The following is a 14,692-nucleotide window of genomic DNA, read 5'->3' as shown; positions in this document are numbered from 1 at the left end:
CAATGGGCAAGAGTTAATCCATCCTTACTTTCCTCCTAACTTTTATCATGCTAATTTCACATTTCCTATGTTTTCCAGGAATCTCATAGAAAAAGCCATTAGACATAATAAGAATCTTCTCTCTTTTTAGATTTCATAGTGACCAGCAGGGCTTCCCAGATGGCTCAGTGGTAAAGAACCTGCCTGCCAAGCAGAAGACACAGGTTCAATCCCTGGGTCGGGAAGATCCCCTGGAGAAGTAAATGGTAACCTACTCCAGTACTCTTGCTTGGGAAATGCTATGAACTGTAGGCCGCCAGGCTTCTCTGTTGCAAAGGAGCTGGACATGACTTAGCGACTGAAAAACAACAAAAGTGACCATCGGGCCACTTCAAGTCCTTTGTAAATGAATCGCTTGCTCTTTTCTGAAATAATGTATACCCAACTGAACCCCAACAGCCCTCATAACTGCTCCAGTCTCACCCTACTATTTGTAACAGTGATGTGTCAATTGTGGCCCTATTCATCCAAAACAAGAAGTAGTTTTAAGAGCCAGAGTCACCTTGTCCTACCGCTGATGTGTTTGACGGTTCCCCTACAGCTACGTCCGCACTCCTCACAGCCCCACAGCCAGTCTCTCCCGGAGTGTACAGAATCTCCGTCGTGGTCACAGACGGTGAGGGGAGGCGGTGCGAGACACCAGAGAGCTTGACCCTGGAAGTCTGCCAGTGTGACTACAGGGACATCTGTCGAAGTGCGTCTCCGACCAGCAGCCCTGATACTATTAGAGAGGGGTCTGGGATGGGGGCTGCTGCCATCGGCCTGCTATTCCTCGGCCTTTTGCTGCTGCTGTGTGAGTATGCCACGGGGATGGTAGCATGTGCATGGATAAAGCATCTCTGCAGTTGTTTTAGAGGCAGAGCTCACAGGGTGAGGTGGGGGCGGGGGGTGCGCGGACATTTTCAGGAAGAACCGGAAATGCTTAAAGTTAACACGTGACTTGCCAACAATGTATATTTATAATACAGCAGAGCAAGTCGTGTATGTTGGACATATAGAAACCAGCACCAGAGAATCAAAGAAAGCACAGACAGTCTACACACTGCCTGTAGTGTTCAGGGTCAAAATAATGACTTTATCCAAGATCGCAGCACTTTCTAAAATGTGTTTTCCCTCTACAAGTCTCATGAAATTCTAAAATACAATAGAGTCCTGACCAAAAAAGTTTAGGAAAAATTCTAAGATAGCATAAGCTTTGAGCTTAACAATGCATATAAATATATCGCACTTTGAGAAGTTGTTGCTTAATCCAGAATTTCCTCAAAACAGCTTTTCACCTGAAAATACACTCCTTTAAGGCTCAAACTTAATATGATGAAGTTTACTGAACACATTAAGGGAATTTACATACATGTAATTTTTCTCTTTCTTTTTTATGTTTTTAAATTATGAAAGTATGATAACACATTTACAGGAGAGAGTTGGAGAAGACAAAGTTATTTGTATTTAGATACATATGTTTCTGTTATAGTTCCACTACATATGACAATTATTTTTTAAGTAGGTAAATGATTTTTAGAGTTGCAATATCAAACTCTCAAAAACTAACAAAATGTACAGAAATATAGGATAGAGTAGACCTGAAAAGCACTAGGAACCAATTCAACATAATTAAGATTCATACAATTTTCACACAATAGTAGGATACAACAAATTCTATTCAAGTTCCCATAGGCTATAAACTAGGAGACACTGGACCATACCCAGGGATATAAGACAAGTTCCATTCCGAGAGGGAGAGTTGCTGAGAATATCTGAATAAAAGACCAACATGATTTTATTTGTATTTTAGAAAGATAACACTGACAGCAGTGTGTACTGCAAATTAAAAAGGGAAGAACAGTTAGGGGGTTATTGTAATATTATAGCTCACATGGGATGATGGAGGCCAGGTTTTGAGCCATGGCATGAGACTGGAAAGGAATGAATATGTATGCGAGGCACAGTTGGAGTAAATGGAGAAGATCTGGAGACTAATGGATAGAGTGAATGGATGAGAAGTCCAGATGAACCACTGAATTCAGTTGCTACTGAAACCATTAAATGAAATTGAAAATATCAGACGAAGTGCAGATAAGTAGGGTGGCAACCATAAATCTGATTTTGAAATGTTGAGTTTTGAGGTACAGATATATCCTCTAGGCTACTATGCATTTGAGATTGTAGCTCAGGATGGCAGTCAGAGGAAATATACTGTGATATTCTCACAGTCATATTTGCTTCATGTGATCCTACCATTTGCAAAAGATCATATCTTGAATTTTCTGGATAGAACATACACATGTTTCTGTGGAAACACAGTCAACACTTTGAAAAACTTTCTCTGGATGTGTATATAAAAATGGAATACATATTGTACATACAATGATCAACAAGACTTCTAAAAGACTGTTATACTCATCTAAAAATACTGACCATACATATATATATTCATCACTTTTCAAAACGAATTTGCCCACTTAAAATATTCAACCCTTCCCATACATTTAATTAAGTCATAGAATTGAGGATGGCAATAAAGAAAGCCTTTAAAGGTATCATTTATATGAACATTATGTTAAATTCTGAGAAAATGTGCTTTGTCAACTTATTTTATTTTATATACTTGGGCTAATTTTTTCATCATATATTTACATATATACATATATACATATATATATATACACATATATACATATATATATATGTAACTGACCTAATTTGTATAACTGATGTATCTCATTCAAACAATACTGGGGAGTCCTCATGGCACTCAATACCATCCTTTATCTTCATTAACTCATAATCCTCACAACAATCTATGACACTATATATCCTCCCATTCTTGGGATAGTTAATGAAGGCAAGAAAAGATGATGTAATTTGTCCAGCTGGTGAATGGTGAAGCCAAAATTCAAACCCTAGAAGACTGACTCCAGAGACTATATACTCTTAAACCCCTCACTAAGCTGCCAGTAAGTGAAAGAATTCAGACTAGGATTTAGTGTCTTCCTTCTGCAGGGCAGGACTTCCCTCATAGCTCAGTCACTAAAGAATCTGCCTGCAATGCAGGAGACCCAGGTTAGATTCTTGGGTCGGGAAGATCCTCTAGAGAAGGAAATGGCAAACCACTCCAGTATACTCGCCTGGAGAATCCCATGGACAGAGGAGCCTAGCAGGCTACAGTCCATGGGATCACAAGAATCAGACACAAACTCAGTCGGACACAAACATCCAGCAAGCAGGGCAGAGGTGGAAGTGGGGTCATCAACCTCCCAGCCTGGGAAGTGTTTCATTTCTTTCTTGGCCTATTAGCCTGAGAATGATGCTAATCTTTATTGCCAAGATGTGACCTATCTGCACAGAGAGAATGATAACTACCCAGGCAGGAAGGCCCCTCCAAGCTAAGGATTCCTAAGTCACCATTAAGAGTGTAATGATATTAGATTATCAGTTGCAGGGGGAGTTTGTAGGTTAATGGCTGTTCTATAAAGAGATGTTTAGAGACCAGATTACCATATCATTATAATGCCCACCTAAAATCTTGACTATTCAGGTGTGTATTCACCCCACATCGTATACTGAGCTTCAATATGTACAAATAAAAGCGATAAAAATATAGAAAATAATTGAGGAAATGAATGACCACTTTTATCATTCATCAAACAGTGCCTCTTTTAAGAAAATATATAGGTCACAAGAATGATCTGTCTCCTTCAGTTTCATAATTTTGTGAAATTTTAGTATGCTTAGTTTATAAAATTTTACCTTGTGGAAATTAATCTCGCTTTCTATTGGATTTTCCATAAGCATTAAAGATACTGTATTTCTCTGTAATGTTTCCAACAATCGCCCTGTCAAGTCATTTCCAAGTGACTCAAATGTTCTGATATTTTGTTTTCCTTCATACTAGTGGCTCTCCTCCTGCTGCTGACCTGTGACTGTGGGGCAGGTCCTATTGGGGGAGTGACCGGTGGATTTGTCCCAGTGCCGGATGGTTCAGAAGGAACAATTCACCCGTGGGGAATCGAAGGAGCCCAACCTGAAGACAAGGTGAAGATCCACTTTATAAAACATTTACTTCACTCATACAGAGCAAAATTCAATTTACATGCTACATAGAAAAGGGGGTAATGGGGTATAAAAAATAAGACTCCTGACCATCAAGGACCATCAAGTGCTGAAATGAACGGAGCCTTTTAGGACCTTAGCTCTTCAGATGTCACATCATAAAAATGGTTACTCCTGCAAGAATTTGGAATTCTTGTAATGTCTCCATTTAAAAGGGAGTGTATTTCACTTATATTGGTGAAATCTGGTTAATTTTTAAATATATTTTTTGCATATTGTTTGTAGGAAATCACAAATATCTGTGTGCCACCTATAACTGCCAATGGAGTTGATTTCATGGAAAATTCTGGTAAGTCAACATCAAATTTATTTCTGAAAGGAACAATGGGTTAAATAAGAAATATTAAAAACTAAGAAATGTTCTAAATTCTCTCCTTAATAATTTGTGCACATACTGAGATATTACCACTGAAACAGGGTTTCAATGAATCGGTTTACTCTTAGTATAGCAGTCTATTTTGTGACCTAGTTCTGACTTCAATAAGTTCATTTGTCTACTGATATCACCATTTTTACTAGCAGATTTGTTATATTTCTCCAAACTTCAGTAAACTGAAGTATAGCTCTCTGATAGTTGATTACTAATTTTTTAAAAAGTTAAGGATTTTACATATACAGAAAAATGTAAAGGAGAATATAAAACACACTATGTACCCACCATCCAACTCTGCCTGTTAACACTGGTGATATTTGCAGTTAAAGTGCTGTGTGTGCCCATCCCAGATCTTGTTGCCCTTCTCTCTTCCCCAGAACAGGAACCTGATTTCAATTCAATAACCACTTCTTGTATTTAATCATGGGTTTCCCTGGTGGCTCAGTGGTAAAGAATCTGCTTGCCAATGCAGGAGATGGGAGTTCGATCCCTGGGTCAGGAAGATCCCTTGGAGCAGGAAATGGCAACCCACTCAGTATTCTTACCTGGAAAATCCTATGGACAGAGGAGCCTGGTGGGCTACAGTCCATGGGATCACGAATTGGACACGACTGAGCAACTAAACAACAACAATATTTAATCGTAATGGGACAAGGATCACTCGTGTTGTCATATAGGTGAAATTATTTATTTCTTTAGTTTACCAAACGACTATTTCATTCATCTTATCTCAGTATCACAATAAGGTGTAAACTAGAACAAGAAGCATGCTAAGTTGCTTCAGTTCAGTTCAGTTCAGTTCAGTGGCTCAGTCGTGTCCGACACTTTGCGACCCCATGAATTACAGCATGCCAGGCCTCCCTGCCCATCACCAACTCCCGGAGTTCACTCAGACTCACGTCCATCGAGTCAGTGATGCCATCCAGCCATCTCATCCTGGGTCGTTCCCTTCTCCTCCCGCCCCCAATCCCTCCCAGCATCAGAATCTTTTCCAATGAGTCAACTCTTCTCATGAGGTGGCCAAAGTACTGGAGCTTCAGCTTTAGCATCATTCCTTCCAAAGAAATCCCAGGGCTGATCTCCTTCAGAATGGACTGGTTGGATCTCCTTGCAGTCCAAGGGACTCTCAAGAGTCTTCTCCAACACCACAGTTCAAAAGCATCAATTCTTCGGTACTCAGCCTTCTTCACAGTCCAACTCTCACATCCATACATGACCACAGGAAAAACCATAGCCTTGACTAGATGGACCTTAGTCGGCAAAGTAATGTCTCTGCTTTTGAATATACTATCTAGGTTGGTCATAACTTTCCTTCCAAGGAGTAAGCGTCTTTTAATTTCATGGCTGCAGTCACCATCTGCAGTGATTTTGGAGCCCAAAAAAATAAAGTCCAACATTGTTTCCACTGTTTCCCCATCTATTTCCCATGAAGAGACAGGACCAGATGCCATGATCTTTGTTTTCTGAATGTTGAGCTTTAAGCCAACTTTTTCACTCTCCTCTTTCACTTTCATCAAGAGGCTTTTTAGCTTCTCTTCACTTTCTGCCATAAGGCTGGTGTCATCTGCATATCTGAGGTTATTGATATTTCTCCCGGCAATCTTGATTCCAGCTTGTGTTTCTTCCAGTCCAGCATTTCTCATGATGTACTCTGCATATAAGTTAAATGAGCAGGGTGACAATATACAGCCTTGATGCACCCCTTTTCCTGTTTGGAACCAGTCTGTTGTTCCATGTCCAGTTCTAACTGTTGCTTCCTGACCTGCATACAGATTTCTCAAGAGGCAAGTCAGGTGGTCTGGTATTCCCACCTCTCTCAGAATTTTCCACAGTTTATTGTGATCCACACAGTCAAAGGCTTTGGCATAGTCAAGAAAGCAGAAATAGATGTTTTTCTGGAACTCTTGCTTTTTCCATGACCCAGCGGATGTTGGCAATTTGATCTCTGGTTCCTCTGCCTTTTCTAAAACCAGCTTGAACATCAGGGAGTTCACGGTTCACATATTGTTGCAGCCTGGCTTGGAGAATTTTGAGCATTACTTTACTAGTATGTGAGATGAGTGCAATTGTGCGGTAGTTGCTTCAGTCGAACCCAAATCCCCTATGTCTCCTCCATTGGCAGGCACATTCTTTATCACTAGCACTACCTGGGAAGCCTATAGAACAATAAGATCTAATGCCTAATATTCAAATTGTTCTTAATTCCATGCTTAGCAATAGATTGTTTTTAAATGTCCAGCCTGAAAAATCTACATAAGATGGCCCCCAAAATGTAACTATCTGTCTTTATCAGCTACCTTAATCCTTATTTGCTTCTCCCATTACATCACAAAAACAATATTTTGAATTCTCTAGGAAAAACAGCTATCCATGAAAATGCAGTGTAAAGGTAACAGGCAGAATAGGCACAGCTCATTAAATTTTCATCAGGCACTAAGACACCTAATTAGCATTGGCTAATTTGCATGATTACATTATGTATGTTTGCTCTTTGGTTTCCATATTGAGCCAATATGACAGCTAAATTACAACTTCTTTTTCCCTGAAAACAAGCATCACATTAGAAGCCTTCCATGGCTGTGCGCTGAATATTTCATTTATATTTTTCCATTTCTGGCTGTTGTCACTGAAAATCTTTTTTATTTTTTTAATTGAGATGTTTTCAGAAACAATACCTCTCTGAAAACAATACCCTCTGTTACTCCCTCACCTCCTCTGTTACTCTCACATTACAGACTGTGGGGTGTTCTTCTCACCTTGAGTCATAAAATTTATTTTCTCTCACATGCTGGCTTTACTTGGCAGGTGCTCTTGGATATCAAAGATCAGTAAAAAACAAAACAAAACAAATCACAGCATGAGATGTTACAGCACTTTCTCCCCTGTTTTTAGAAGTCTGTACAAATACATATGCTGGAGGGACAGTGGTAGAAGGAGCTTCAGGAATGGAACTGACCACCAGGCTTGGAGCAGCTGCAGGATCTGGGGGTGCTGCAGGGTTTGGAGCAACCGCTGGTCTGAGCAACTTTTCCATGGGGCAGTCTGGGACGATGAGAACAAGGCATTCCACGGGAGGAACCAACAAGGACTTTGGGGAAGGGGCGATAAACATGAAATTCCTGGACTCCTACTTTTCTCAGGTAATCTGATGGAAAACTCTGTGGCTTTGTTGTCTTGTTTACATTAGAGAGCTTTCTACTTGACTGAACTTCGGTTTTGCACTTCGGTTCTTTTGCAGCTTTTTAAGACAAGAAAAAAGAGGTAAAGGCTCCTTGTTAAAAATAACAAGGATAACATAAGGTGGCTGCCAAAATCCGGCTACTGTTCAAAAGAAAGAAGGGATGGGTAGACACAAAATGAGAGAACATGGCACCTCATTCCTCCCACTGAGATAACAGCAAAAAACAAAACCCTTTGCTTTTCAGATCAGCAGCATCCTCTTTAGACATACAAAGCAGTTATTTCTCATTTCCTGTACCATAAAGTATGTCAGAATACATCGGCATACATTTTTTCGAGAGGGTTATAGTATTCTTCACATTGTCAAAGAGTCCATGTCCAAAAGTGCTGAAGAAACATTAATGACCCAAACATAAAAAGGGAAACAAGGGATGCGGTCCAAGAGGAGGCAAAGTGTCAGGAAGCAGAGACTCTACAAAGGGACAGGGGTGTAAGGACAGAGAGGACGCTGGGAAGCGGGTAGCTTGCCTCCTGGTTGGTGCATCACTAGAATGGATCTCACCTACACCTTTGCTATCAGAGCTGTAAGTGATGGCATTTGGCCTGGTGGCCAAGCAGATGAAGGCTGACACAGTGTTTGAGGACAGACTGACAGAAAGGATCAGACTCCCAGTTAGGGGTCAAACTCTCACAAGGGTTACAGTGTCTTGGCCAAGGCCCCAGGCTGGTGAGAGCTGCCTCAGATGGTGAGGAAGCCTGCACCCTGCCCCACACAATGACCTGCAGTAACCCAAGCACACACAGGGATCTTCACAGATGGCCCAGCAAATAACCTCCAGGCTCCGCACACTTGCTCTGTTTGGCTAAGTCCATGTCAGTGCAAATCTTAAAACTCAAGAGTTCAAATATGAGCCTACAACAGACTCAAGTTTGAAGAAATATCAATTTCATCATTCTCCAAACACAGATAACTTCTGTAACAAGATTGCTGATATGGAGTATGACCTTACTTCTATCGTTGTTGCTGTTCAATCGATGAGTCGTATCCTACTCTTTGGGACCCCACGAATTGCAGCACGCCAGGCTTCCCTGTCCATCACTCTCTCCCTGATTTTGCTCAAACTCATGTCCATTGAGTCAGTGATGCCATCCAACCATCTCATCGTCTGTCGCCCCCTTCTCCTGCCCTCAATCTTTCCCAGGATCAGGGTTTTTTCCAGTGAGTTGGTTCTTTGCATCATGTGGCCAAAGAGCTTCAGCTTCAGAATCAGCCCTTCCAGTGAATAATCCAGGGTTGATTTCCTTTAGAATTGACTGGTTTGATCTTCTTGCTGTGCAAGGGACTCTCAAGAGTCTTCTCCAGCACTGCAATTCAAAAGCATCAATTCTTTGGCATTCAGACTTCCTCATGGTCCAACTCTCACATCCATACATGACTTCGATGGATTACCTCAATCACACAGTCACGATCAAACGTTGAGTTCTACGAAAGGTATTACATCCTTCCCCTGAGTGTCTCTTACAGTTCATTTTCTCCTCTTGTCTCCACCTTTAGAAAGCATTTGCCTGTGCAGATGAAGACGACGGCCAGGAAGCAAATGACTGCTTGCTGATCTATGATAATGAAGGAATCGAGGCCCCCAGTTCTCCCATCGGCTCCCTGGGTTGTTGCAGTTTTATTGCCGACGATTTTGACGAGAGCTTCTTGGACTCCCTCGGCCCCAAATTTAAAAAGCTGGCCGAGATAAGCCTCGGGATGGATGAAGAAACCAAAAACTCTCAGTCGCCTACCAAAGACAGCAGTTCTAGGGTTGACGCCAGTGACCAACATGTACAAGTCCAGCAGTCAGAGTCTGTTAGGCACCAGACTTTGTCAGGCAGCCAGGGGGCATCTGCACTGTCTGCTTCCAGCTCTGTCCTCCAGCCCGCCGTTTCCATCGCTGACCCTTTGCAGCATGGTAGCTATCTGGTAACGGAGACTTACTCGGCTTCTTCTGGTTCCCTTGTGCAACCTCCCGCTGCCGTTTTTGATCCACTTCTCACGCAAAATGTGATAGTGACAGAAAGAGTGATTTGTCCGATTCCTAGTATTACTAGCAACCTACATGGTCCTACAGAGCTACGAGGATCAGGCAGTAAGATCTTTACAGAAGATCCTTCTTCCCGTCTGATATAAGCAGAGTGAACTGGAATTACATACTGGCCAAATACGGATACTTGAACCAAATTATTCAAAATAGCACAGCAAATCTCACAGTATTGGTCTGATTTGGCACTTATTTGCTACTCTTTCATAAACTGGTCATGATTACAGTCTAAATTGTCTAGTTTATATCCCCACACTGGATGTGTGGTCACTCTTACTTCTCAAATTCAAGTCCTAGCAGATCTTAAATGTTTTCTGAAATATCTTAAGATCATATTCAGTGGGAAATTTTCCTAATAATTTTTAGGAAAAAATGCAGTGTGTTTTAATGGATTAAGGACTTGGAGTCAAGACCCCCAGTTCTTGAATTTTTCACCTTTGCTTACATCATTAGTAATGATGTAAGAATCATAAAGTCTTCGCTAAAGCATTTTGAGCTGCTTGGGGAAAAGAAAATAATTGCATTTGAACTTCTTCCATCTTCTTGGTGTTGGGAGACCCTAGGGACATCTTTTGCTCATGCTAAGGGTATTGGTTTACACATTAAACTTGCTGCATCTATATTCCTCATACTCTCACAGTAAGACAGTTTTGAAATAGAAGTATCATAGGAAATTTAGGAAAGCTCAGTACGGTGTAAATATTTTTGTGTTTTTTTAAATCACCTTGAAAGGATCTACCTAAAGAAAATATTTTACATTAAGCCCCTCCCTACACTTCTCAATAATAGCAATCCTGTGTTAATAGTCTTCGAAAATTACTCTTTATTTTTTAAATGTTAGTAGGTAGATGTAACTTACATATGACATGTAGTGATATTTATCATGTTAACAATGTCTACAGACTTCCTAGGAATACAAAATATGGCTTTTCTCACAAACAAAAGAGGCCTCTGACTACAGTAACACATAATGAAATTTGTGAATGAGTATTATATGCCGTGTTTCAGGTCAAAAAGGGATATAGAAAGAGATTATGAGTAACTTAATTTTATTAAGCCTCAGTCCTTTTAAATGGAGCTGCTACCACAATTTAATCCTTGCGTATAACCATGTTAGGTTAGTGACGGCTTAGAATATGTCATTTCACATGTGTTACCCTGATGACAATGTAGTTCTTCAAGTCATTTCTGATCATTCAAGGTCCTCATCCTTTAGCCCATAGAGAGCATCCTACCTCTTATTAATTAACATTATTGTCTTAGCTGAGTCTTTACAAGGTCATTATTTGGCTCTATTTTCTCTAATTGTATATAAAATATTCTTTTCTGGTTTTTGCCATATTCAAATCTATATTTGTTTTCGGATGAAAGGCAAAGTATAAAGTGTTTGTGTTTTAACCCAGAAGGGTGCAGTCCTGAGGATTCCCGGTGGGGAGGAGACCCCCTAAAATATCCTTACATCTAGCATTCTTCCCTCTCCCTGGTGTCATGACTACCAGAAAGCCCAAGAAGCACAGGCAATCACTTCTTCCAAGACAAGGTTGCTGTAGCAACAAGGTCTGCAGGGTGCCACCTTGAGGTGAGAGGAACTAGACCCTTTGGAGCAGCCTTGCAGGTCCTGAGGAAGTCGCCTTGCTGTTACCTCCGGGACCTATTCTCAACAGAAGCTTGCTCTGGGGTCTAGAACCCACAGAGCTGACCTGTGACTCTGTTTATGCGTGAGAATTAAACTAATAATCAGAACAACCCTTGTTCCAAGTTCAGAAGTGTTTTCAGGATCCTCAAGGTATTCTAATATTTCCTCTTAAAATCCGAATCATGAAATGGGGATTTTGCTGCACTGCCAAACTACAGAGAAAACTATGCCACAGTAGTAAAGTCAAGTAAGGGGGAAAGTGAAATCAGGGGAGTTTTGAAACAAAAGTAGATCACTCTTATCTAAGAGGACCTATAATTTTAATCTGCCATGTAAAATTAAATTCAAAGCAAAAATGTATCTGTATTTTTTCACTAAAAATAAAAAATGTTTTAAGCAGAAAAACTCTTTAAAAACTATCTTTTTACTTGATGTATTATAAATTGTAAACAGTATATATTAAAACTTATAGAGTGGTAACATTGTTATAATAAAACTGTTTGGCAACAAATTTATGAGTACTTCCTTAACCATTTAGCAAAAATTGAACTATTCTCTGCAGTTAATAACTATTAAGAAATATGATGTAAGAAAGTGATTGCATGTGTATTTTTATCAGTATTTTTCCTTTTTTTTTTTTAAAGCTGACACTTTTTCTGAATCCTCCCCAACAGGAAGTACACGTGGACTTGGGATCTCTTCTTCAGGTGGAAATAGATGTTGGATGAGGTCAGGGCAGATTTTTATTAACTGGATGATTTAACTCATTTATGATCTATTGGGTAATTTGGAATGGTCTCTCAGGCAAAAATGTTGACACCCTATGAAGACTCAAGAGAGAAAAGGTGGAGAAGGAGAAGGTAAGGTTTCTAGCCTAACATGATGACAAAAACGTACCATGACATTGGTGACAGCCATTAGCCCCTGCAGTGAGTCCGTCTGCCAGTAAATGTCTGAGGTGGCTCAGTGGTAAAGAATCTGCCTGCCAAGTAGGAGACACAGGTTTGATCCCCAGGTTAGGAAGATCCCCTGGAAAAGGAAATGGCAACCCACTCCAGTATTCTCACCTGGAAAATCCCATGGACAGAGGAGCCTGGCGGGCTACAGTCCACGGGGTCACAAAAGAGTCAGAAACAACTTAGTAACTGAACAACAACAACAAATGTCTGTAATTTTTATGTCTTCCTTTAAAGGGATACCACAAAACAAGTCCCTTCAGAGCCTCACATCTTGGTTTCGCTGACCCTCCTCATTTTAAAATACAGACAATTCAACTTGGACCTGGGGTGAGGTGAGCAGAAACTGGATTCGAGTGAATGTGGAGTGAAGAAAAGTGGATGGCTTAACTCAGATGTCCTAGATCAACCCCAGGAAAACAAAACCCTGCAGGTAAATTCCAAAAACATCACCAGTTTCTCTTATCCATAGGAAGGTGAAGGAGTAAAAACAGCAAGATCAGTTTCTCCTATCTAATTTTCAAAAGTCAAGTAAGGTGTAAATGAATACATTCAACTGACTAGCTTCAATGTAACTGGTGATTAAGAAACAACTAGCAATTAAAAGTTAAGGATCTTTCCTTCCTGTTATTGGCAATCCAGTATTTTCTCAACTCCTTTACTGAGTCTATAAGAGTAATTGTGAATCAGAGATCACATGATTTAGCGCTTGCTCAACAACATAGTCTTGAGATCTTTTTTTTACATAAGGGGGATATTTGATGAGAAAAAAAGGTAATCATTTAAATTCCAGGTGCCAGAAACAACACATCTTCCACAAAGAATACTGAGATTCCTTCTGCTTTGCCTGCTCCAGAGTTCACCATGATCCCCTCCAAGACAAGACACAGGCCATTCCACAGGTTGGTGTCTTTGCTTTCTTTTTCTTTTATACATTGCCTTTTTTTATTTTTTTAAACAAATGCAAAACAAACAAAAAAATCTAAGCACAATGCAGGTATAGTTAAAACTCAACATAATGATGGTCTAAAGTGTAAAAGGATACAGTTACCAAAAAAGGAAGAGTGACACTTTTGAGGTCTACCAGACAGCCAAGAGCGTTATATTCTAGTTTATCTCTTATGGTAACTTTGAGATTACAGCCACAAAAACAGAAACTCAGAAAATCAAAGTAACTTCCTTAAGATCATAGAATAAGTGACACAAATGTAAAAGTTGACCTGTATCATTCAGCAATATTAATACTTATTAGTTTGTCAGAATAACCTGTTTATTTTAAGATCTAAGACTTTAAGTAGAACATGAAAAATTGGAAAGAAAACAATAAAAATTATAAAATAAAAAGATCATAAATCCAAATATGATTCTAAAGATTAAAGAAGCAGTACAATGTTGGCACATATATACTATGACTGAAAGATACAGGTAGAGAAATAAAAAGGTAGGCACAGATGAAAGAATGCACGTACTTGATTTGCCACTATTTTGACAGCTATGTGAGTTTATTTTTCAGGTCACAGTAAGCAGCTTTCCTCCACATTTAATAACAGAAACAAGCTACCTGGAGGTCATGGAACCTCTTTCCCAATAAACTCCTTAAAAATTACTTTGATAACACATTTTAACAGAAGAGGTAATTTGACATGCATCTCGATATAAAAATACTTTTATATGTTAAACTTTTTACTTGATATTTATGTATATTGCAAAATTATTATAATAAGTCTAGTTAATATCCTTCACCATACAAAAAAATCTTTTTTCTGTGATAAGGACTTTTAAGGTTTACTCTTAGCAACTTTTAAATATGCAGTTCAATACTGCTAACTATATGACCCTGCTGTACCTTACATCCCCAGAAGTTATTTATTTTATAGCTAGAAGTTTGTACCTTTTGCTTCCACCCATTTTGCCCATCTCCCAGCCACTTCACTTCTGGCAATCACCAGTCTTGCTCTGTATCTGTGAACTTGGTTTTTGTTTTTTTAAAATAATAACTTTAAATGAGTCCTTCCACCTCAGTGTTTCCATGATTTGTGGGAAACAACACATTTTAAACAACTACAGCAAATATTTACTACTTAAAGCCAATTCTACTTATACCTTTATTCCCATGAAGGATATGGGACCACCTTATTTTTAATTTTATGCCTCAGAATATCCCTGATGTTTTCTATGGGCTGAATTTGTCACTATTAAGTTAGCAAACAATAAATTTTATATAAAAACAGAGCATCAAATTGTGATAAAAGCAAAATATTGATACTGAATAAGTATGTCCTCATTTCTGTAGAAGGTAGAGGAAATATTT

General features: G+C 39.5%; 1 protein-coding gene across 1 annotated transcript in view; it reads left to right on the top strand.

Annotated features, from left to right (window-relative positions):
- DSG3 (desmoglein 3) overlaps positions 1 to 9,878 on the top strand; it is a 32,312-nt gene extending 22,434 nt beyond the window's left edge. The window contains exons 12-16 of the mRNA XM_068993652.1: positions 581 to 832; positions 3,932 to 4,071; positions 4,375 to 4,438; positions 7,415 to 7,662; positions 9,258 to 9,878. Coding sequence (XP_068849753.1) covers positions 581 to 832; positions 3,932 to 4,071; positions 4,375 to 4,438; positions 7,415 to 7,662; positions 9,258 to 9,878 — 1,325 coding nt within the window. The remainder of the gene's footprint in view (positions 1 to 580; positions 833 to 3,931; positions 4,072 to 4,374; positions 4,439 to 7,414; positions 7,663 to 9,257) is intronic.
- The last annotated feature ends 4,814 nt before the right edge of the window (positions 9,879 to 14,692 follow it).

This window comes from Capricornis sumatraensis, chromosome 21, assembly GCF_032405125.1.
Source record: "Capricornis sumatraensis isolate serow.1 chromosome 21, serow.2, whole genome shotgun sequence".
NCBI lineage: Eukaryota > Metazoa > Chordata > Mammalia > Artiodactyla > Bovidae > Capricornis > Capricornis sumatraensis.
Note: the sequence above shows the minus strand (reverse complement) of the source record. Positions and strands in the feature narration are given on the sequence as shown.